This window comes from Dendrobium catenatum, unplaced genomic scaffold (genome assembly GCF_001605985.2).
Source record: "Dendrobium catenatum unplaced genomic scaffold, ASM160598v2 fragScaff_scaffold_542, whole genome shotgun sequence".
Classification (NCBI taxonomy): domain Eukaryota; kingdom Viridiplantae; phylum Streptophyta; class Magnoliopsida; order Asparagales; family Orchidaceae; genus Dendrobium; species Dendrobium catenatum.
Window position 1 is genome coordinate 4,234,243 of NW_021319004.1, and position 25,545 is coordinate 4,259,787.

General features: G+C 35.5%; 1 protein-coding gene across 2 annotated transcripts; it reads left to right on the top strand.

Moving 5' to 3' along the window:
- The first annotated feature begins 5,949 nt into the window (after nt 1–5,949).
- Nucleotides 5,950–25,531, top strand: LOC110101468 (small G protein signaling modulator 1). Of its 2 annotated transcripts, none has more exons than XM_028694740.1 (11): nt 5,950–6,346; nt 6,453–6,623; nt 11,963–12,061; nt 12,845–12,948; nt 13,288–14,090; nt 14,177–14,287; nt 14,385–14,473; nt 14,546–14,746; nt 21,583–21,969; nt 23,340–23,779; nt 25,086–25,531. In XM_028694740.1, the coding sequence occupies exons 2-10, from the start codon at nt 6,501–6,503 to the stop codon at nt 23,478–23,480; spliced, it is 2,058 nt and encodes a 685-aa protein (XP_028550573.1). In that variant the 5' UTR covers nt 5,950–6,346; nt 6,453–6,500; the 3' UTR covers nt 23,481–23,779; nt 25,086–25,531. The 2 variants fall into 2 exon arrangements, with proteins under 2 accessions (XP_028550573.1, XP_028550572.1); XM_028694739.1 differs by having other exon boundaries at nt 5,952–6,346; nt 14,165–14,287.
- The last annotated feature ends 14 nt before the right edge of the window (nt 25,532–25,545 follow it).

Here is a 25,545-nt window from a genome sequence, read left to right on the forward strand (position 1 = left end):
ATTTTTCTTATAATTTTTAATGGTTAATAACAGTTAATTGAGAAATGTTATTTATTTAATCTTTATTTCATGAATATGTGTTTCCATTTCTCATTATCTTAAAGAGTTTTATGGTGTATATGTATTTTTTATAATTTTTTTTATTTTCATTTCAAGACAATTAATGCTTTGTCCTTATTTTACTAAAATTTATATCATTTATTTTTCATGTTATTTACTTATTTAGTTGCTATTATTTATTTGTTATTTATCAATTCCTCATGTCATTTTAGAATATCATCTATTGGAGGAAAAGACGAGAAGCTTTGATGCAAGAGATGTATCTACTATTTCCTATAATGAAGAGGTTGTGCAAAAATCCAAGGTATGCATTACTCCCACAATGTAATGTGGTAATAACGAATTAGCTGATTTGGTCATCCTGTGCGGGAACTAAGAGCCATAGGATGGCTGGACCACCTAGTGCGGGACCTAGAGCCGCGAGATGTACAATTTAGATTTTGTGATTTTAAATCATATGTTTAAATTCAATTGCTGAAATTGATATTCATATTTGTTGAATTTGTATATTGTTATTCTTGTATGCGATGAAATTGCATTTTTGTTTTGCTGAAATCTATCAAATGTGCATTAAATAATTCTAATATTTGCTAAAATACATATTAGATGCTTAAATTGTCATAGTATTATGTAAGTTTTATTAATTTATAGTAAAATTATTATTTATTACGTCATCCAGTTCGATTGGTCTATGAACCTCTCCTTCATCCAATTCGTTATCTGGTATGATTTTCACAGCCATGGAGTAAAGACAATGAGATAAAATAAATAAATAAAAACATAAATACATAATATAACATAATTAAATCTTATTATAAAAATGATATATGCTTTGAGGGTGTCAAACATGGAAGAAGAAACTCTAGAAGGAAGTAATTCATTTTATAGCTTGATCTTTAGATGTTTAGTCTCATTTACGGGCTATGATGTATTGATGTGGCTTTTGGCTCACCACCAGGGCTCTGTGGCTTGGCAACCATTGGTGGTTGATCTTCTTGTTCTTTTGGTGGCCTTATTTCGAGTGTTGTTTGTTGTTTGACTTTTTGATGGATTGTAGCTTATTCTCTTCTTTGGATGGTCAGTGCCTAATGTTTGGGTGATTGGGAGAGTTGTGCCAATTACAGAGCCCGATTGACTTGTTTGTATTTTTTATTTTCGAGTCTATTCTCTCTGTTATTGTTTTGTAATCTTTATTTTTATTTTTTGTTTTGGTTGTAACCTTTCTTTTTTTATGATATAAAACATTCCTTATTTAAAAAAAAGAAGAAGATATATATACTAATTATATATATTTAATTACATAAAATATACATTAGAGTTTTTTATATATGAGATGAAGCCACATGCAACTAATAATTAGTTTATTCTGATATGATTGTCCTCTGAGATCAATCTTTTTTAGCCTGCTGAATTAAATTGAGTTATTTTGCTAACATAAATAATTTACTATTTGTAATATATATTATAGAAAAAAATAAATATATATATATATATATATATTTATGTGTTGAATAATTATATAAAATTAAGATATTAATTATTTTGCCGTCAATTTAATAATTTTAAAACTCATTATAATATAAAATATTAAGAAAATATATGAACTTCGTCAAAGCTGCAAGACATCCAATGTTTGACAATACGACAATGGAAAATTATCAGATCAAATAATCAACACGTCACTTTTGTTTACCAAGTCATATTAAGTGCGAAAGTGACCTCATTGAGTCATTGGCATTCTAGAAAACTATTTTGATTGTACGATTAAAAAAATAATAAAAATTATATAATTTAAGATCAGCTTATAATTGTCAATCGGGGAATTATGTATGTAACACTTTAATTTGATTATTTATAAAATTATCATTCTTTTGTGTTTTTAACTATCGAAATCACGTATTCGCCGGTGCTAGGGGTGTAAGTGAGCCGAGCTGGCTCGAGCTCGACTCGTTTATGAGCTCGCGAGTCGAGTTTATCGAGCTAACGAGCTGAGCTCGAGCTCGAGCTCGAACTCGAGCTTGTTTACTAAATGAGCACGGGTTCATGGTTGAGCTGGCTTGAAAAAAAATAATTTATTTTATTTATTAAATTTGAATATTAAAAAAATGAATAAGTTTTATTTAAATGTTAAATATTGAATTTTTTTTCTAAATCCCGCCTAAGTTTAAAAATCTCACCTAATTTTTAAAAATCTCATCTAAATTTTAAAAATCCCGTCCATTGCTCGCAAGCCGGCTCGAGCTCACTTACAGTGGGACGAGCTCGAGGTCGAGGTCGAGCTCGCTTTTCGACTAACGAGCCGTGCTCGATAAGGTCTAAACTCGACTCGTTTACACCCCTAGCCAGTGCTACGATCAAATCGTTAAGGAATTTTTTTTATCAAATTGTTAGGGTTTTGATAAAAAAGAAAAAGAAAATACATATTAGGGTTTTATTGTAGATTTTGATATTTTAGTTCCAGTTTCAGAAATGGAAGTAAGGTGATGATAATTTTGGAAATAACTAAAATTAGATGTTATGTATGTAATTGTACCATATTATGTTGAATAATTATATCTCTTATCTCCATACAATTACATACAAAAATTTTTTTGCAAGTAGATTGACAGAGGATGTGATAAAACTTTATAGTTTTTATAAGATGGAATTTTTATGAAATATTTACAGATTAATTGTGCAAAAAGAAATTGTCACCATAGTTCTTTGAGCTAACAAAAAAAGTTAAGAGTTTCAATAAATTATCTCTATAGATAAATTTCTAAGAAAAAGTGTGAAATTATATCAATATAATTTGGACTAGAAGACAAAAATATGAACAAATTGATTAAATAAACAGAATGAATTTTCAAAGAGGGAAATGTACTATAAAATTTCTATGGGGAAAAGTTGATTTCATCAAAGTTAAAAAAATTAGGCGAATTTTAAATATACCAAGGCCTGCAATTTCTCAGACCTCACTACTACTTGCAAGAGTGGATTTAAGGGTGTGTGTCCTCTGCCCCAAATGTTTTTAAATGTTTTTATATATCATATATATTTTTGCTCATAAATATAATTTTCACAAAATCATTTAATTTGCGCCTCTGCTCGAGAATTTTTGAATTTAGAAATATAAATACCTATAAAAAACTAATAATATTTTAAAAATAGTTAATTTGTTCACAATAAAAAAAAATTTCTAGCTTAACCATTGCTAGGTGTGATGTCCTCAAATTCACCATCCTTGAATCGGAAATCCTACTATCATTGCCCTTGAGCCCACCCAGGGGCGGAACCAGCCTTTCATCTTGGGTGGGAGCGGTAAATTTTTCTTATTAATAGACTAATGTAAAAAAAAGGACATAACTCATAGTGGAATATTGTATTCCATTATAATAGGAAAATTGAAAATCATTATAATTTTATTAATCTATTTTGCATTTTTTTATAATATTAGATTGCATTTTCATTGAGAATCAAAGTCTCTCTTACGTCTCTTAATACAAAGAAAAAAAAAATATTTCATGGGCTTGATATTCCCCTTGTCTTTCCCGCCCAGTTTCAAATTTTGCTATTTTTCATGGCCGATGATTAATAATAAACATGTTTGAATCTTTCACAGTGGATTTATTCTAAAAAAGGTTACAAAATTTAAGAAATAAAAAAGGCAAGGGCACATTGAAAAAGAAGCAATTGCTAAAGATGGAAGTTGGAGTGGAGATTAACAAAAATAAGCATGCAATATTCTTTATCCAAATACAAAAAAAAAAAAAAAAAAGTAGAACTGAAGAAATCGGCGGAAGAACCAAAGAAGTCATGAAGAAGACTTATCAGAGCACCTTAGAATGATGAAAAATGGAGTCCTCTCCGGTCGCCTCCCCGATTCAAACGTCAAGAAAGAAAATTCAAGCAGAGAGTCAGAGATGGCAAAGGGAGATCTCTTTCGGAGTTTTCAGAGGAGAAGGAGAGGTGTTATGTTCGGCTTTAGGCGGAATAGGGCTGAATCTGGCGGAAAAATCAGATATTAGGCAAGTTTTAACATATTGGAGGGGAAAATTACTTAATAGCCCCCCCCCTTGCCGCTATAGTGATTCCACCCCTGCAAACCTACATCCCAAATATATCATTTCAATAATCATCACAATCCCAAAGCGACTGTCCTCAACCCCCACTCTCTCCATTATCATCCCTAACTTTGTCGTCTTTATCCAATGATTGTGAACCCACTATTGTCATTCCCAAACTTCAAATCATTTATACCATCATCGTTGTCCCTTACACCATCACTGTCAAGTGTCAACCCTCACATTTGTAATTGTTGACTATATTGCCCCCGTTGCCCTGCCCTCATTAGATATCAAAGAGAAAGAAATATATTATTTTCATTATATTTAAAATATATTTCAACGTGTACATATATATTTTTAATATTTATTTTACATCAAATCAAACAAGTCTCTAAATCAATATAAATTATATCCATGCAACTCATCTTGATCTGTTGGTTAGGAGTTTTGACTATCAACTAATATATATTGAATTTAAAGCTTACGTATATGATGTGTGTCTGAGTTTATAAGCAAAAGTCCTGATTTTTTCCCTTTTGCTTTATATTTTAAAAATGCATTCATTTTAAATACAAAAAATTAAATAGCCACTAGTGTATTGCTGTTAAACATGCAATGGAGTCCTGACCGTCCAGGAAGCTCTTACCGGAAGTCTATTTATAGATTTTTAGAGTGACATGCTATGTAAATATGAAGAAGATATACAGTAATTTTGTAGTGCTCTATTGGAAGACTCATATTGATTTCCTCGTTCATGAATCATTTGTTTAGTATTTATGTGTCTTAATGATGTTAGAATTAAGCAATCTTGAGATCATTGGATTCATCTCATCGAGCCGCTTGATTCGAGTATGCGCATGCCATATTTGGATATTATTTGGTCATCCAATTAATGCTTTGGATATTCTAAATATGCTTTAAGATATTGATTTGAGCCTATTTGGGCTCTGATTAGACCGATTTTGGTGTTGTTGAGTCCATCTCACTGAGACGTTTAATTTGACTATAAATGTTCTGAAATTGGAGTTCATATAATCCCACATTTAATTTTGAAAGTTACAAACTAGAATATAAATCATGATTATTTTTGGATCAAGATGATTTTTAGTGACATATCATTATTTATTATAACTACTTATGTTAATAACCGGAAAAAAAAAATGAGTTGACGATGACTCACTCGAAGTGTTAAATGCAATACTGAATCTTATATTTTATGTGAGTTGCATCCACACCTAGTGCACATTCAAATATCAACATTTATGATTTTTCTCAATAAATGAGACATCCATAATGAATAGATGATATAACATGATTATAATGGCGAGTGTATGGTGAAGTGATGAATTCCTCACACTAACATCAACTCGAGTACACACAACTCTCCTTGGCCTATTGGTTGAGAGCTTAGGCTTCCAACTAAGAGGTCCAGGGTTCGAGTCTATGTGTATGCGTTGTGTGTGTGAGTTTGCCTTAAATGGCCTAAATGTCCCAAAAAAAAAAAAAAAAAAAAAAAAAAAAAAACATCAACTCGAGTCACATAAACTGCCCGAAAAATAATACAACATGATTATGACAAGAGAGATATGATATCATGGTGAATATAGTAGAGCTTAATATTGTCTTTCGAATATACCAAATAAAAATTAATTAAAAAAAATATATTATCTTTATATTTGATTTCGGATCTATCTCCTGAAACAAAGGCCTAAGCCCAGTTCTGTAACGGTCCAAAACAACCGGCCGAGTGGGACCTACTAGATAAACCGGCCGGCTGAAACTGCTCCGTATGCTTCACTTCCGAGAGAGCCCTGCAGTCCGTTTCTTCTCGCAGTCATCATTTTTTTCCTTATTTAACAATATAGAAAAATATTAAAAAAAAGGCTTGCCGCAGAGGGAAGGTGGAGCAGTGGAGAAAATAAACGTCTCTCTCTCTCTCTCTCTCTCTCTCTCTCTGTTCGTGATGCAAAGCCGCCTTAGTTCGATGGCTGGCTTCCAGCGCCAAGAATCCCTAAAGCCTGCTAAGTTATAGAAGACTGATCCACTAGTTCACTTGTACGATTGCTGAACTCCCTCTCGAGCGATCTTGGACTAGTATCGGTCTCTCTGATACCAATCGATCTTCCTGAACGCGATCTATTATACGAATTTCGATCGGTCCTCAAGTGCTTGCAGTTTTTATCCAGATACAAAGTGCCTCCAGTTGTTTCTCTTTCACTGTTCGCCTGACCTTCGATGTGGTTTGTGTCGTCAAACGACGGTTATTCGAAATCCAAGGGTTTTTTATTCGCTGCCGATTTTGTTTGGATGATGTAATTGAGAGTAATGTGTTTTGTTTGGTTTCAGGAAGTAAGGGGGAGGAGGGGGAAGAGGAAGGGGAAGAGCAGAGAGCCGATGCCCGTCGGCAGGGAGGATACGAGATGTACGTGCGGGAGCGGCGCAGTGGTGCATCTGCAGATGGTGAGCTCGATCGTGAAGGAGATTCGGGAGCCATGTCTTTATCACTCCGCAACCAGGGTCAGTCTGAACTCAACATTAGTTAGTAGACTCCGTTTCTGCAGTCTCTGTTGATTTGTGTTTCGTCTCTTGTTTTGTCAACGATTGAAAGAAGTTCAAATTGATTTGTTTCCCTTAGAGGTGAATTTGGTTTATGAAGTTTTCTAATTTTAGATTTGGTTATTGGATTCCTTATTACTAACGTGTAACCGTTTTTTCTTCTTTTATATGACATACATAATAGAAGCAGAAGTTGAAATTTAAGGAAAATTGGATACTATGTTTAGCAGATTTTGTTTGTTACACAGCTCTATGACCATGTTTATGGCTTCCCATAACCTTTTTTGCACTAAAAATAGAACAGGTTTTACGGCATGTCAGGCTGCTTTGAAGTTTGCACAATATTTATCCTTAATTGTTGAATTATGATGCTGGATTTTTAATAGAAGTTGATATATGAGACATGGATCCCTAAGCTATGATTGGATTCATGGAAAGTGAGTGAGTGAGTGAAACAAAATGAAAGCCATCCGTATGCCCCAAGGATGTGCTTGGAGTATCGAAAGTAAAAGCTCCAAATAGTAAAAATAGTTGGAGGTGGAATCAAATGTGCAAGAAAATATAAAAAATAAGAAACTTTGTTATAAGAATTGGTTTAAATGTTAATACTCTGAAAATTAGAAAAGTTATAAAGAGTACAGTAAGGAGTCTAACTGTCTAAGAAAGCAATATACTTTGCAAAAATTTAGCTTTTAAGGATTTATATAATAAATTAGATGCTAAAAGGGCGGAAAATATACATGTATAAGTTAGCCAAACAAGAGAGAGGAGCAATAAGGATTTAGTGTAACTGTGTAAGTGAAGTACATTAAGGATGAAGATCAAAAAGTGGTTTTATTAGACGAGGATATTCAACAAAGGTGGAAGAGAAATTTTGCTAAACTTTTCAATGAAGATTGCGATAATACGATTGACTTTAGTGACTTTAGCACTCTAAATGAAAATAAAGATTTTTATTTTTATCAGCATATTAGTAAAACCAAAGCTAGAAAGTCTTTAAAGAAAATGAAGTGTGGAAAAACAATTGAACATGATGATATTTCAATAGAGGTGTGAAAATACTTAGGAGATGAAAGAATTTGTTGGCTTACCAACTTTTTTAATATTATTTTGAAGATAAAAAATATGCTAGATGAGTGGAGAATGAGTATGTTTACTCCTATTTTTAAGAATAAAAATGATGCACAAGACTGTACGAATTATAGAGGAATTAAGTTAATTTTCATACTTTAAAACTTTGGGAGAGAGTTATGGAGCATAAATTATGTTGTGATACAAATGTTTCTCAAAATCAATTTGGATTCATGCCAGGTAGGTCAACTATGGAAGCTATACATTTATTGAGAGGTTTGATGGAGAAGTATAGAGAGAATGAGGATCTACATATGATATTTATTGATACAAAGAAAACATATAATAAAGTTGCAAGAGAAGTGCTATGGAGGGGTTTAGAAAAGAAAGTATTTAATATTGTTTATATTCAAGTTATTAAGGATATTTATGCTGGAGATGTTACTTGTGTTCAAACACAAGATGGTTTGACCAAGTATTTTTCTATTTTAGTTGGATTATGTCAAGGATCAGCCTTAAGCCCATATTTTTTTTGCTATAGTCATGGATGTTATTACTAGACATTTACAAGAGGATGTACACCGGTGTATGCTTTTTGCTAATGATATTCTTCTTGCTGATAACACTAGAGAGGGAGTTGAAGGTATACTTGAATTATGGATGTCAACCTTAGAGTCCAAAGGTTTTCATTTGAGTAGATCTAAAATTGAATACATGTAGTGTAATTTTAGTAGTAAACTAGTAATAGATCTAGTAGGGGATTGTGACTTTTGACAAGCAAGTCATTAATAAGAGTACATGTTGTAGATATCATGGGTCTATTGTTTAGAGTGATGTTGAAATAGATGGAAATATTATTAGTATAATTCAAGTTGGATGGTTGAAGTGGAGGAATGCATCAGACTTGTTGTGTGATAGAAAAGTACCCCTTAAACTTAAGAAAAAATTCTATAAGATAGTGGTTAGACCTGTAATGTTTTATGGCGTAGAATATTGGCCATTAAAAGAGAAACATAATATTAAGTTAAGTGTTGCAGAAATGAGGATGCTCAGGTGGATGAGTGGTTTTACTCTTAGAGACTGGATACAAAATGAGCTTATGCGTGAAAAGGTTTGAGTAGCTCCAGTGGCAAATAAGATTAGAGAAAGTCGCCTTAGATGGTTTGATTACATAAAACGGCTGCCTTCCGATGACCTAGTTAGGAGAGTAAATGTATTAGATTTGGCTTATGTTAGGAAAGGTAGAGGTAAACCTAAGAAGACTTGGTTAGAAAATATTAGAAATGACTTTTCTTTATTAGATTTAAATAAGAATTTGACTCTTAACATGACACAATGAAGAAAAAGATTCATGTAGCCGACCCCACATAGTGGGATAAAGGCTTGATGTTGTTGTTGTTGTTGTTGTATTTTTTCCTTCCCACTTGTTTTGAGAACATTTCTCAAAATTTTACTATTTATACAGATTTCAATTATCTCATTTTCTTTTCAACAGAAATAAAATTTTAATGAAAAATAACATAGTCAGGGTCTTTTCCCTCTCTTAATCTCAAGAACATGATGGTTAGATGTTTTCTAATAAAAAATACAATAGTATTTATTTTACAATTTGTGCAAGGCATACTTTTTTTCTTGTGTCTGACTAATGTTAGTAAAGGACTTGAGCATGGGACTCTTTTGAATTTTAGTTACGTAGATAACTTATTCAATAATGTTATCGAGGAAATACAATTTTTAATGATAATTGAATGCTATGGGCAGTTAAGCTTAAAATTGACAATAGTTTAAAAAAGGTCTGCAAAGCTTTCTCTTATTGAGCCAACATAATGAGGACGTGTTAGTATGCTTGCCAAGAATAGGTTGTTGATCCATTTGGACTTGCATTTAAACATAATATTATGTATACACCTAAAAGAATGCAAGTAAATAAATTGTGTGTGGTTTTTCTTGTGTCTGACTATCGAACATGGGACTCTTTTGGATTTTAGTTACTTAGATACTTGATACAATAATGTTGTCCAGGAAATATAATTTTGAATGATAATTGAAGGCTATGGGAACTTAAGCTTAAAATATACAATAGCTTAAAAAAGGTTTTCAAATCTTTCTCTTATTTAGCAAACATAATGAGGATCTGTTATTAAGCTTGCCTTGAACAGGCCATTGATCCATTTGGCCCCACCAAACCTTGTATATTGGTCATTTAAGTTTTTGACTACTCCTTTTTGCATTTTGTTTTAGCAAGCGAACAGCCACTCTGATCATTATTTTAATTCCTATCCTTATGCTTGCCTACCCTCTAGCAGTCTTACTGCGGTTTTTCTTTCTTTGGTTGCGCAAAAGAGAGGCAATAGGATTTGCTCTAAATAAAAAGACAACTTGTCTTTTTCATTAGTGCGAAGTTAAAAAGGTGACTGGTGAGCTTTCATTCTTGCTGAAAGAAGTGATAAATAAAATTCATCACATAGGAAAATTGCTTGGGTTACTTTAACAATTATTATCATTATTAGTCTTGTTCCAACTATTTGTGGTATACTTTATGAATTCTTAGTGCGTTCTAGGTGTTAAATAATTTTTTTTTTCAAATCATTTAGGACAATTTTTATCCATACTATTTTAGCTTTATCACTTTTTTATAATTATCTGATATTAATTATATTTACTTATCTAATTAGTGCATTTTTATTGTTAGTTTTTCATGCCACTGCCTATGATTATTTTCAGTTATCTTAATCTTCAACATTTATGAGGATACTTGTGTGGTTGATTAGCAAGATAGTATGAAACTCGAGATATAAAATTAGATGATATTGTGTCTCGTTTGCATATAGGGATAATTATTAGATCTTGGGCAAAGTTGCCCTGCTTCATGTACTTTTTCCTTTTTTTTTAATATTGTTTATTACTTTCTTGGAAGTGTTGAATCCTTGCTACTATTGTTATTGCTACTTTAACTAGGGGTATTGAAAAAGTGGAACATGAATGGGATGTGATTTTAATATACTTGATTTGTGACTATTGAGCTTAGCAAAATAATATCTAGTTCATTATTGAGCTGGGAGTCTTCTGTTTATGCTTGAAAAATATATTTATATAGCTATGTATGCACCATGAAAGGTTGAAGATGCACCAATAAGGTGGGTGAATAGAATTAATGTGAAAGGATTGCAAAGGAAAATTAATAGTCTTAAGGGATATTCCTCAAAATTGTGCATAGAGATTGGTGAAATAGAGTTAAAATTTCATGTGACAATAAAAATGGTGAAATAGAGTTAAAATTTCATGTGACAATAAGAATTTTTGGAGGTGGATGATTCATTGAAACAACTTGAAATGTTGTGATAAGGCTAATGGTGATGATAATTGTTTACGATGGATTGCTTGAATGAAATTGGCTCTCAAAAAGTCATTAACGCTTGGAGGAGTTCATTCAAAATGAGTAGATATTCTTGCAGTAGTAAGCAATAACCATTCTATGTTATGGTGAGACGGTTCTTGGAAGTAAACTTTGGTGATAATATTGTGCTTGCTCATTAAATGTTATCTGCGCGGTGGCCATAGTTGTCAATATGAGTATCTCTAAAATTTTTATTACTTTAAAAACTTTTGATATCATTACCTCCCTCCATCCAAAAGAAACTGGAAACTGATTTCTGACTGTTGTCATGGCCTAGATAATCAATTTTCATCAGATTTTAACTTGAAACTCTTTATTAATGGATGTCGTAACAACCAACTGACCATTGTAGAAAAGGTAGTTCAACATGTCTGTTAATATGCTTTTACCACGCATTTCACATACATCAGGAACAAAGAAATTCCAGAAAGCTTACTATTGGGTATGATGCTAATATGGATAAGGTATGATACTCTGTCTCTCCTAATACTAGCATAGCATCTGATTTGTTAGTCGATCTTTAGGAAATGGTTTTTTTCTTACAATGTATCTTCTATTATGTTTCTTTTTGGTTAAAATAGCGAAGCAATGTTTTGGATCCTTATAATGAGATATTCTTGTTTTAAGTCCATTTTTTTCGTCATATTGTGGCTCTTGAGGATGATGATATAATGGTTTAAACTGTTCTTCTACAATTTACTTGGACAAATCAGCCATCTGAGATCTGTCATTTGCAGATTACTTGGAAAGCAATTGATTGTTCTCGAGTAACAAATTTGAACTTTGTTAACTACTTATTTGCCTTTCATTCTTAAAACTTCTGATGACACAGAGAAGTAAGATGCTCAACCCAGAAAAGTGGCAAGCAGTTTTTGATGGTGACGGGAAGGTTCTAGGTTTCCAGAAAGCACTTAAATTGATCATATTGGGAGTAAGTTATTTTGTATTAACACACTGTTTTGGTATTTGAATTTGCTCTGTGTCATTCTTAAGTTATGCTGTCACTTCCTAGGATTTGTAACAAAGAAGCCCATCCTAGATGCCATGTTCTAAATTTTTTTTGGTGCATCTCTTTTTTTTTGACAAGTTTTGCTTTTGGCATGAAAGTATGATTGTATGTAGACCCGAGAAGCTCAGTTTACTTACTTGTGGTGGACTCCTTGTGAATCCAACCCAACTGAAAATTGGTCTTTTTCTTTTTTTTAAATCAGAGCTAAATTAGCCCTTCTCGTTGGATCAACTTGGCTCTGAGTAACTTATATTCATATATTTGGGTTATGTCTATCCATGTATCTGCTGTGATACTGAAGCTTGGCTAAGATAGAAAATTGTATTGGGTTGTGTAACACCAAATTGATGTTATTTCTTTACCAAAGTATAGTCTCTTTGAAGTGATCAGCTAGCAGATCTCTAGGCTAGGTTATGGGTCTAATAATAGAATTTACATTTCCTCTTTAATCTCTGACGGATTCATTAACTCCTAAAACTTATCAGAATTATTTTAGTTTTTATTTTGTTCCCAAATTTGGCAAGGCTGTTATCCTTTGCCGGACATCTTGGTATCTTGTTTTTCCAGAATGTCACAATGTGTTTGATCTGCGGTTTACTCTTTGCAAGTTTTTTTTTTTGAACAGTTATTTGAATTTTTTCCCTCTCTCATCGAGTAAAATACACATTCGTTATTTTTAAGCTATTGCTTTTTCCCCACTATCAGGGCGTGGATCCTTCCATAAGAGCTGAAGTGTGGGAGTTTCTTCTTGGATGCTATGCTTTGAGCAGCACTGCAGATTACAGGAGGCACCTGAGAATCGCTCGGAGGTTTTGTTTTGATTATTATTATTATTTTTTTTTTCGTATTTTAGCAAATGTTTTATTTGACTGCTCAACATTTTACAATTTTGCCTTTATAAAGATTATTGTAGATTTTACCTTCAAATATACATTATCATCTTTTTTCCTTACTGTTCAGAAAATTTAACATGGTTGGTATAATGTAAAACGTCTTGTATCATTAACCTATTTTAACATGCTGATAAGGAGGTTGATTTATTTATTCAGTATCATTAACCTATTTGTTTTTTCAACACTATAAAATTAATGCACCACTTCTACCATAGATTTACGTCTGTGTGTATTCACAGTAATTTTTTTGTACAGGGAACGTTATGATGATTTGATCAGGCAATGTCAAACCATGCACTCTAGTATTGGTACTGGAACTCTTGCTTACGTTGTTGGGTCCAAAGTGATGGATATGAGGACTTCATCTAAATATAATGACTCAAATGAGGCAATGACCACTATTGGTCGAGCTTCTGAGGATGCTACTAATTCTATAGACTCAGGTCTGAATAATGGTTTTATGGATACATCATATCGGCATCAAAAACGAAAATCTAGCAATTCAGTTGAACTATACAGTGTTAGGATGAGCTCAGGTAGTGCTGCCCGCCATTCTTCCTGCACCGCGCCAGCTTCTTTGGAATATAACTTGTCAGAAGAACCTGAAACTGAATTGCATGAATTCCAATATGAAGCTGAAAGCTTTTATGATTTCCCTCCTCTTCCTGTTACAAATTTATTTGCAAAGGATAATGCAGATGACAATGGAAGTGAACTGCATGATGATAGTTTATCTGTCTCTAAACGTACATTCAGATTCAGGGATGAACGCATGCATAGCTTTCAAATTAATAATAATGTGGATCTTATAATGGAATCAAATGATCCTACTAATGGTCTTCGTCTATTTAGAGCAAGCAGCCATGGAACTGAGTTTTTTAATACATGTATTAATGAGCTAGCCAGGACGCCAAAAGAATCTGGATACAAAAATGAAGCTGTCAGTAAACTAAGGATTTCAGATGCTTCAGGTGGAGCTAAGGCAGAAGCAACCACATCAATTGGAGTTGCTCGTGATCAAAGAGTTTCTGAGTGGTTGTGGACTCTCCATCGCATCGGTAATGCTCCATTTTCTTCCTGCCAATAGTTCTTGTTACCTTAATGTTCATACAGCCTGATTATATTTTTTCAGTTGTTGATGTAGTTAGAACCGATAGCCAACTTGAATTCTATGGAGATTCAAAAAATATAGCTAGAATGTCAGATATCCTTGCTGTTTATGCATGGATTGATCCAGCCACGGGATACTGCCAAGGTAACCAATTACCTCCATTCTTCTTTGTTTATAATTTAAAGTTTTGTGGTAAAACTAGACTTTTTTTTTGTTATTTTAACCGTGATGGTATTGTTAGGTATGAGCGATTTGCTCTCTCCTTTTGTTGTGCTATATGAGGATAATGCAGATGCCTTTTGGTGTTTTGAGATGCTTCTGAGGAGAATGGTAACCCTGTTTCCGTGCAGAATTTTCTGCTATCTGCATTTGTTTTAATTCCCTCTTTGGTATTATGTACAGCGTGAAAATTTCCAAATGGAAGGACCTACTGGAGTAATGAAGCAATTGCAAGCTGTATGGAAAATTTTGGAAAGGACAGATGCTGTATTGTTTGAACATCTGACTGTCATTGGAGCTGAGAGCCTTCATTTTGCTTTTCGGATGTTACTGGTACTTTTTCGTCGTGAGCTTTCGTTCAGCGAAGTATTATTTATGTGGGAGGTATGTGGCTTGAATAAATTGCTTTCACATAATATTATTTGGACACTGATTTCCTTGACTTAAACCTTTATGCAAATCAAGCACTTCGGACAATGGCCTTTGCTTCTATTTTAAAAAATTAATGTAAACGGATAACATAAAACTAAAAATATTCTACACACTTCATCATGGTAATTAGCCTTCTTCAACAATTTGGGGCCAACTACACTTTTTTCCATTTGAGTGCTACTTGACGTATTTTATCTATTTCGTGCATGTTACTTTTTAAGTCTTACCTATTTTTCTGATAGACCTATTGAACTAGTCCAGCCGGCCCCTTGCCAAGGGCCGGCTCAGGTGTATAGGAGACAGGCGGCAAGAGAGAGGGAGAGGGAGATGGGGCCCACTAATTCAAATTCAAATACTTTGGAATCAAAGGAGGGGGCGGCTAGGGAAAATGCTTTAAGTAGGAAGAAGGGATTAGGGTTAGAGTTATGCTTTGATTTGGTGGCTGATTTGGTGTCCATTGTTCTTGGTATCTTGGGCTCTAGATTTATCTAGAGATTTGGAGAGATTGATTCTCCTCTCGAATTGAGGATCACTTGTACCTTGTTGTTTTTTCCATTAGTTATTTTTTATAATAAAATTGTTGTTTTACTCTAATTTTCCTCAAACTTGTGGAGTTTTCTTACTGTTTTTGTCTCTCTTGTTAGGGTACACCTGAGATATGCAAGTTTTTCCTAACAAATTGGTATCAGAGCAAATTTTGGGATCATTGGTGGGCTGTTTTTGGGCCGGTGAAAGTGTAAATTGTTGTTTATTGTGGTCAAAATCCAGATTTTTGAATCTATAAAAATCCGGGGATTGATGACGGCCAAGAAATGCGTTGGAAGAGAGACTTGAAGGGGAGATGAGTCAAATAAAAACAATAGTGGAGGACTGAATTTCATCTGTGGAAGACAAGGTTTCCAATCTTCATGAAATGGTGAAGAAGATATTGGATAATAAAAATCAAACGGCGGCATCGGAGGCAAGGGATCGGGTGGAAGAAATACAAATTCTGAAATTTGTAGGAGGGAAAATAATGTGGAGATCCTTGAGGAGAGGGGTGGAAAGTTTGGAGAGAGGCGTGGTTATGAGAGGTATGTACCAAGGGGTGCTGTTTGAGAGAGAAAATAAGGGGTTCTTAGTAGGAGGGGTGCTGATTTTGAAGAAAAGAGGGGAGAAAGTGAAGAGGGGTTTGGGTGCGAGCGTGGAAGGGAAGATTGGGAGACTTGGGGGGAGCCGAGCACGTGGGAAAGAAGAAATTATGGAGGAATACGGGAAAACAAGGGAGATCCGACGGTGAGGAAGCTGAAGATGTCCATTTTCAAAAGGGAGGATGCACGCGAATGGATCTACAAGGTTGAGAGATATTTCGCCGTCAATGGGTTAACTGAAGGGGAGAAATTGACAGTAGCGGGCTTATGTTTGGAGGGGAAGGTGCTATCATGGTATCAATGGAGAGACCAGAGGAGATTCATATGGAGTTGGAGGGAGTTCAAGGAATAACTATTAGAACATTTCCGAATCGGCAGGGGAGGGGACTTTTATGAGCAGTTATTTGCACTAGTGCAGGACGGATCGGTGGCAGGCTACCACGAGCGATTTGAGCACCTGGCCAGTCAGGTGGAGCGACTATCAAAGACTGCATTGGAGGAAAACTTCATGAAGGGACTTATATCCGAGATCAAAGATGCAGTGAGGGTCATGAGGCCTCGTGATTTGGGAGAGGAAATATAGTTGACACAATTGGTGGAAGATCAGAAGTACTAGGAGAGGGGAGCTAGAGGCAGCAATACAGGTGGCTCTTACAGGAAGACTACTACTCCTAGCACCCAAAGGGTCCTGCAGGAGGCCATATTCGAGAGACTCCCAGGGAAAAGCTAGCAGGAGGAGGAAGTGGGGGCAGCTTCGAAAGGCTTACAGAGAGGGAGATGCAGGAGAAGAGAGGGGCTATGCTTCAAATGTGATGAGAAGTATACTCCAGGACACAGGTGTAGGGATCAAACTCTTCAGGTTCTCACTGTCTGTGATGGCGAGAAAGCTGAAGAGGGAGGTGAGAGCGAGGTGGAGGGGAGAGATGGAGGATAAGTTGCATCTGGACTTAGCAGTGGTTTCCTTGAACTCAGTGGTAGGATTCACTCTGAATCATACCATGAAGGTGAAGGGGGGAGATAGAGGACAGGGACGTAGTGGTGCTGATTGACAGTGGAGCTACCTACAATGTCCTTTTTCACACATGACGTCGACCAATACAGAATGAAATTGGTGGATACATGTTTTTATGGGGTGATGATGGGCATATGGAAGATGGAGAAAGGCTAGGGGATTGTAGAAGAGTGTTGTTGACCATACAAGGGATTCAAGTGAGAGAGGATTTTCTTCCACTGTAGTTGGAAGCATTGATGTTATCCTAGGATGAAGTGGTTGCAACCCTTGGGTGACACCAAAGTTAATTGGGGAGCACTCATGATGGCGTTGGTGGTGGATGGGAGAAGGGTAGTGATAAGGGGAGATGTAGGGCTCTCCAAAGCTATGGTATCTCTTAAAACCACGGTGAGAAGTATAAAAGAGGTGGGGGAAGGATTTATGGTGGAGCTACATAGATTGGAGGGAGTACAACCGTTGATTCATCAATTCCATGAGATTTTTTAAGCACCTCAGGGATTGCCACCACTAAGGGAGCAAAAGCATGCTATCACCTTGAGGGAAGGTGTGTCACCTATTAGCGTCAGGCCCTACCGCTATCCTTAATTTCAAAGGATGAGATTGAAAAGTTGATTAAAGAGATGTTAGAGGTAAAGATTATCAGGCCCAGTCTTCGTCTTTTTTCTAGCCTAATCTTACTGGTTAAGAAAAAAAATGGGACTTGGAGGTTTTGTGTGGATTACAAGACAATAAATATGGAGATTGTGCCAGACAAGTTTTCTATACCAGTGATCGATGAGCTGTTGGATGAGTTGAGTGGGACAGTTATCTTTACCAAAAGAGATATGAAGTCTGGGTATCATCAGATCAGGATAAGGAAAGAAGATGTGCTCAAGACTGCTTTCAGAACTCATGAAGGGTATTATGAGTTCCTAGTGATGCCTTATAACCTCACTAACGCTCCAGCCACATTTCAGTCTCTCATGAACTAGGTCTTCAGACCCTATCTCAGGTAGTTCGTATTGGTACTCTTTGACGATATCCTATTTTACAGCCGGATAGATGAGGAGCACTCGGAGAACTTGAGGAGGGTGCTAGAGGTGTTGTAGGGGCACTGTTTGAGGGCCAACCTGAAAAAATGTTGTTTTGCCCAGGCCAATGTGTAATAATTGGGGCATATTGTGTCTAAGGAGGGGGTGGAAGCATATCAAATAAAAATTAAAGCTATGTTGAGATGGCCAGTGCCTAAGAATCTCAAGGAGCTGAGAGGATTCCTAAGACTGACATGATACTACTGGAGGTTCATGAAGGTGTACAACACCATTGCATGACCACTAATAGAACAATTGAAGAAGGATGATTTTCTATGGGGGGAGGTGATCACAACAATCTTTGAGAGCTTGAAAAGGCCATAACTACTGTATCAGTCTTAGCCCTACCGGACCTCATTCAGGTCTTCATAGTAGAGAAAATGCCTCAGGATATGAGTTGGGGGCAGCACTCATGCAGAACCGTCGTCCTATTGCATATTTCATCCGGGCGTTGATAGCTAGAGCCAGGCTGAAATCAGTTTATGAGAGGGAGTTGATAGCTATCGTGCTAGCCATCTAGAAGTGGCAGCCCTAATTATTAGGTAGGCATTTCATCGTCATGACATACTAGTAGGGCTTGAAGTATTTGTTGGAGCAACGGATGGTGATAAAGGAGCATTAGAGGTGGTTGTCCAAATTGCTATGATATGATTTTCAAATCCAGTACACGCCATGATTGGAGAATAAGGCGGAAGATTCCTTGTCCAGATGTATGGGGGAGCTACAGGCGATGACACTGTTGATATCATTGATGTTGGATTAGGTGGGCATTAAGAATGAGAGTGCACGTGATGAAGAGTTGGGGAAGATTATGGTGGATTTATTGAAGGAGGGTAGCCACCCAGGGTATTCGTTGTAAGGAGAGAGGCTTCTGTACCAGGGGAGATTTTTAGTGCTTAAGACATCAGTTCACATCCCACACTTGCTCCAGGAGTTCCATCAGAGTGCTGTTGGGGGTCATTTTGCGGTGCAGAAGACGTACAAGAAATTAGCCTAAGAATTGTACTTGAAGGGGATGCATAAGGATATGGAGGAGATGATAGCCATATATGAGATCTATTAGAGGAACAAGTACATGGTCATGTCTCTAGGAGGATTACTACAATCTTTAGCTTTGCCAGGTCGGGTGTGGGAAGAGGCATTCATGGACTTTATAGATGGACTACCTCAATCAGAAGGGTTCACAATGATTCTGGTGGTGGTAGACAGATTAAGCAAGTAAGCTCATTTCATTTCCCTATGACATCCATACACAGCAGTAACAATAGCATCAACTTTCATCAAAGAGGTGGTCAGATTATATGGACTACCAGAGTGGCAGAGTCTATAGTATCTGACAGGGATAAGGTGTTCCTCAACCATTTCTGGAGGGAGTTGTTCAGACTACAAGGGAAAGTATTGAAGAGGAGCATCGCCTACCACCATAGACGGATGGCTAGACATAGGGGGTCAACAAGAGTTTGGAAACATATCTCAAATGCTCAGTGTCGGAGAAACCCAAGTTGTGGGCCAAGTGGTTTAGCATGGGCAGAATATTGGTACGACACTTCTTATCATTTTGTTTCGCAGATGGCCCCATTCATGGTGTTGTACGGAAGGGACCCTCCTTACCTAGTACATTTTGGGCAACAAAGCACACCAGTTTCTTTGATAGAGGAGTATTTGGAGGAGAGAACTGCGTGTTGGAGAAATTGAAGAGGAACTTATTGAGGGCCCAACAAATTATGAAGAAACAGGTCGATGGGCATAGGAAGGACATCTAGTTTGAGGTAAGGGGAAAGGGTGTTCTTAAAACTCCAACCTTACAGACAGAAGACCGTTGCCAATAGGAGAAATGAGAAGCTTGCACCTCGGTATTTTGGGCCATTTGAGGCATTGGAAAGGATTGGAGCAATTGCATACAGGATGAAATTGCAAGCAACATCAATCATACACCCTGTGTTCCATGTATCATAACTAAGGAGGGCAATTGGAGAAGCATGCAACGAGTACTGAGCTGCCAGTGACATCGACAGAAGACAATGAGGTGATATTGTAACCCTTTGAGTTAAAGGGGTGGGCCATGAAGGAGGGGGAAAAGGAGGTGTTGATCAAGTGGAAGGACCTTCCAGATTATGAGGTAACATGGGAGCCTTATGAGAGGGTGAAACATCAGTTTCCCTCTTTTCACCTTGAGAATAAGGTGATTCTTTTGGAGGGGGTATTGATAGACCGGTTCCTATTGAGCCAGTCCAGCCGACCCCTTGCCAAGGGCCGGTTCGGGTGTATAGGAGATGGGTGGCAAGATAGAGAGAGGGAGAGGGAGATGGGGCTCACTAATTCAAAATCAAATACTTTGGACTTTGGAGCCAAAGGAGGGGGTGGCAAGGGCAAATATGTAATTTTGCATTTAATGTTAATTACATGCTTTAAGTAGGTAGAAGGGATTAGATTTAGGGTTATGCTTTGATTTGGTGGCTTATTTGGTGTCGATTGTTCTGGTGTCTTGGGCTCTATATTCGTCTAGAGATTTGGAGAGATAGATCATCCTCTCGAATTGAGGATCACTTGTACCTTGTTGTTTCTTCCGTTAGTTGTTTTTCTCAATAACAAATGTTGTTTTCCTCTGATTTTCATCAAACTTGTGGAATTTTTCCGCTGTTTTTTTCTCTCTTGTTAGGGTACACTTGAGATCGGCTAGTGTTTCCTAACATTTTCTTAATATCTTTTCATATTAGTTTTGTTTACATTTATTGCTTGTTCATTTTCTACCCTCTGGCCTCTACTGTACATGCAGAGAACACTTAAATATACTTTTTAGTTTTTACTGCCTTATCGATAATAATTATTACTCTAATTTACTGGTGAGATCTAGTAGGAGATCAATTAGATTGCCTATGATTGAGATTTAGCATTAGATTGTAAAATCGTGAGTGATACATAAAACGAAGGAGATCAAAGCTCCTGATGTTAAACCATCAAATCTAGGTTTATTTCTTTTAAATTTTATTAACTGCTAAATTTTTCATTTTCATTGGGATTTTCTTGAACATTTTAACTCATGCAATCAGGGTGGTAATCCTTAATGGATCACTGAATTTGTTGGTATACAGTTAATTGGTTTGTCTGAACCTGACTTCGGTGAAATAGATTGTTTTGCGTGCAATGTACGTGAGCAGCACTTCTTTACTCGACTGTTTTCAATAATTCAATGCATAATTGTTGTCTTCACAGTACCATAGAAGCACGTCCGGCTAGTGGTTGAGGTCCATGGCATTTCCCTCTATGATTCTTGAATAAACTTTTCAATTTATACAAATCATTTAGCATGCTCAAGATGCTTTTCAACTAGACAATTGACTCGAATAAAATTATAAAAGAACTACTGACTTTTTTGAGATATTATTTTGTGTGGACACCGACAGTTCTCCCGTCTGGTACATTTTTGGGGCGACATGACACATTTTTATTGGTCTCCGAACGAATCCGGACGCCGCACATAATAATTTTTCGACTTTCTAACATTATATATATCATGTATGTGCTATCCTGGTTCATGCCAATTGTTATTAACTTCCTTTTTTTCCATGTCTACAGATGATGTGGGCTGCTGATTTTGATGAAGCTGGAGTGCAGCAGTTAGAAGAAAATTGCTTGGAACCTTTGCTAGTACGTGTTTCTGGTTCAGAAAACGGAGAAGAAAATGCTGATAATTGTAAAAGAAAATTTAAAAGTGTGCATTCTCGTTTTAGACATGAAACATGGGAATCTTGTAGCAATGAACTGAGGGCCTCTTCGAGCCATCCATTCTGTGGCCTTACCAAAGCTACTTTCTGGGCAAGACATAATCAGCTCCAAGCTTGCGACAGTGGACCAATAAGAAGCGGGGATGATGAATTGTCTGTCTTCTGTGTAGCTGCCATTCTTATCATTAATCGACAAAAGATAATGAGAGAAACTCATTCAATTGACGATGTTATCAAGGCATGCTCACTCCTGCGTTTAAATTATTTCATTCTATTGTTTCACATGCACTTAGGATTCATTTGAGGCAGCTTTTTGTTCTTTTTGCTTTTCAGAAAGTTGCTACATTAATGTTTGTCTGCTACCTTTTAGAATTTTTTTTTTGTTTTAAGTATCTTTTTACAATCACATTCGGAAGTTTTTTTTCAGCTTTTTAAAATAATAAAACAAAATTATACTACTCGCAACAGTTTTTAGAAAATTTGTTTCAACGACGACAGTTCTATAACTACTTTTAAAACTTGCAACCTCTCAAATAAATTGTAATTGTGTTTCTGTAGTTGAGTTCTTTTCTACAATACTTTTATCTCACCTTATAATACTTATTATATGGTTTGAAGGAGGTATTCTCATTGTTTTGTGGGCGTTTTTATGTCATTGAGTAGGAAAAATAGGTAAAACAGTTTGCTATTTTTGTCTATTAGCCAGAATGAACAGGTAAAATTACTGATAGGGCTGATCCTGCCTAATGCACATGGAAGGTCCTGGTAGAATCCACCGGTCCCCAGTTCTGTTCTGGTCAACCAATTTGTCCACTTACAAATCCTGAGTGTCCAAAGTTGGTCCCGAGTTTCATTTATTCAGATGTTCCTAAACACTTATGAATTGAAAGAATTTGTATGAGGGTTGTTCTGTGATCATTTCATCCTATGATTATCATATGATTTTGTCTTAGTTCATGAACTGTGGTATTACTTATGGCGGTGTTAAAATTTTCCTTCTTTAAAATGTATTTAATAGTATTATGCCAATGTGGTCTTGAGCTGAACTCAGGCTTCATTTGGGACGGCTTTTTTGCTGCTTCTTAAAGAAGCTTTCTAGTACAAATTTTTTTTTGTATTAAAACTGTTTTAAGAAGCAATAAAAAAAGTCATCCCAAACGAAGCCTTAGACCTCGTTTGAGATGATTTTCTTATTGTTTCTTAAAGCAATTTTTTAGTTTAAAAATTTAATTTTTTTACTAAAAATTTCTTAAATGCTTTAAGAAATAGTAAAAAAACCATCCCAAACGAAACCTTAGTGATGACCTGTGTTATGGTTTCTGTTTTTTTGGACCTTTAAACCAACATTCCTGACTGTCCACTAACCAGGCTTGGTTTGGTTGGGCTAGACTAGTCCCTGTGCTTATATCAGGTGACCAGGCTACAAACAGTTTTAATGGGTTTTCCAGGCTTTAATCTGCTTTCTTCTATTTTGCCCTTTTCAAATGGCCCTCTCAAATAATATCACTTTGTATTTGTTGTGTAATCTTTTTTTCTGGAAATATTATTATTATTATTATTATTGTAATTTGGATATTGATATTTCTGTAGTTATTTAATCTCTTGCAGATGTTCAATGATAATATGTTGAAAATAAATGTTAAAAGGTGTATTCGTATGGCAATCAAGCTACGAAAGAAGTACTTTTACAAGGTGAAATTTTCTTCGATTCTCAAAACTCTATTATTCCGACGATTTATTTTTCTGTAAGCCTTTAAAACTATCATAGTTCCTCCTCCAACTATGTTGAAATTGCTGTCATATTCAAGACAGTTATACAAACAAATGAGCACATCAAGTTTTGAGCTACTTTGAGATCATAGATTCTTTCATTTCTGGCAATCAAGAGGAATGCTCTGCTTTCCTAGTTTTCGGACAGTGGGAAGTGCCCTCTCATGGTTCTAGGTTTGGCCATGCCATTTCTTATCATTTATTGTGGAAACTGATAATGAAGCTAATCACCGGGTTTTCTCCCTCCGGTGCTGTTTATTCACTTCACACTTGGCAAGGTATGTCAGAGTTGTTACTTATGTTTTCTTCTTTTTCTTTCTGTTTCACTGGATGGCATTTAATCTTAATTTTTTTCAGGAAATAAGATTATTAAAATTTATGAAGAAATATTCTAGCTCAAATTACATTTTCTGTTCTATAATTTCTGGCACTAAACACTGCAAACTTTTTGAACTGGTTAATATACTGGCTCAAGTTATTTCTAAGATTGCAAACGATCCGATCTTGAGCGAGCTCTTTAAGTGTTTCAGCTCGGCCCGTTACGCAAACTAGCCAGTTTTTTTGGCTCGGTAATTTATTTATAGTTATAAATAAATTATAGAATATACATGTCATTATGATATATTTACATATATTTATACAAATGTAAATTTATGGATATCCATGTACACATTCTACTCATGTACATGCACATATAAACTCATACATACTCGTACACATTATATACATGCATATTCTTAGGCATATATGTAAACGTAATCAATATATTATTGAGCTTGCTTGTTAAACACACGAGCATCTTAAAACTTGCTTAGCTGAGCTATTTTTCGAGCCAAACACAATCTAACAGAAGCAACGAAGATTTATGTTATTAGAATTTTAACACAATCTATACACAATCACCTATTTTCTGAATAAATGATCTTTTATTAAGATTTCTACAGTCTTTGCTGATGGCACCAACTTCAAATTACTGCATTACATGATTCATATTGTCTGAATACTCATTGTTATGTGGGCAGTTTTATGTGATTGAGTAGGTAAAATGTGTAAAACAGTTTGCTATTTTTGTCTATTAGCCAAAATGATCATGTAATGATCCTGCCTAATGCGCATGCAAGGTCCTGGTAGAATACACCGGTCCCCAATTCTGTTCCGGTCAAAAATTCTGTTGGGTTTCGTTTGTGACGACTTTCTTACTGCTTTCTAAAGCAGTTTTCTAGTACAAAAATTAAGAAGCAGTAAGAAAGCCGTCCAAAATGAAGCCTTAGATTTCGTTTGGGATTGCTTTCTTATTGCTTCTTAAAGCGGCTTTCTAGTATAGAAATTTTAATTTTTGTACTAAAAAGCTGCTTTAAGAAGCAGTAAGAAAGCCGCCCCAAACCTTTGTTTGCGACGGCTATCTTACTTCTTCTTAAAACAGCTTTCTAGTAGAAAATTTTTTAGTTTGTGTAAAGCATTAAGAAAACCGTCCCAAACGAAGCCTTAATCTTTCTTTAAAAAACCTATAACATCATAATTTCAGCTGTTTATTGCAGGCATTTAGAATGATTGTGTCAACTTACAATTTATTCTCATTTCCAGTGATATACTTGCTGAACATCCGAATTGCAACTATTTACTTGAAGGAGCTTAGTTTCTTAAAAAAATAAAGAATCAGCCAAATTCAAATTTGATAGAAGCATCATGGCCAATGCTTGCAGTTCTGCTACAGGTATGAGAAAACAACATGAAATCCAGTTTATTTTATTTTCCTATTTCATACCTTTCATATACTTGAATCTCTGTAACCTATACTTTTTCTTCTCAAAGAAGAGAGAGAGAGAGAGTAATTGAAATTATAACTATAGGCTTGCATTTCATGAGTGAGCTTTATTATTCTCTTGATGCTTTGCACAACTGGAAGCCTCAAGTAATTAGGGTTTTATTCACTGTAAACGCTTTCAAGAAGAAGGCTCATTCTTTTGGATGAAATCCCCTTTGGGGCTGTTTGGGATTTCTATTGAAAAAAAAAAAAAAAGTTTCAGATATTCTTATTAGTGTT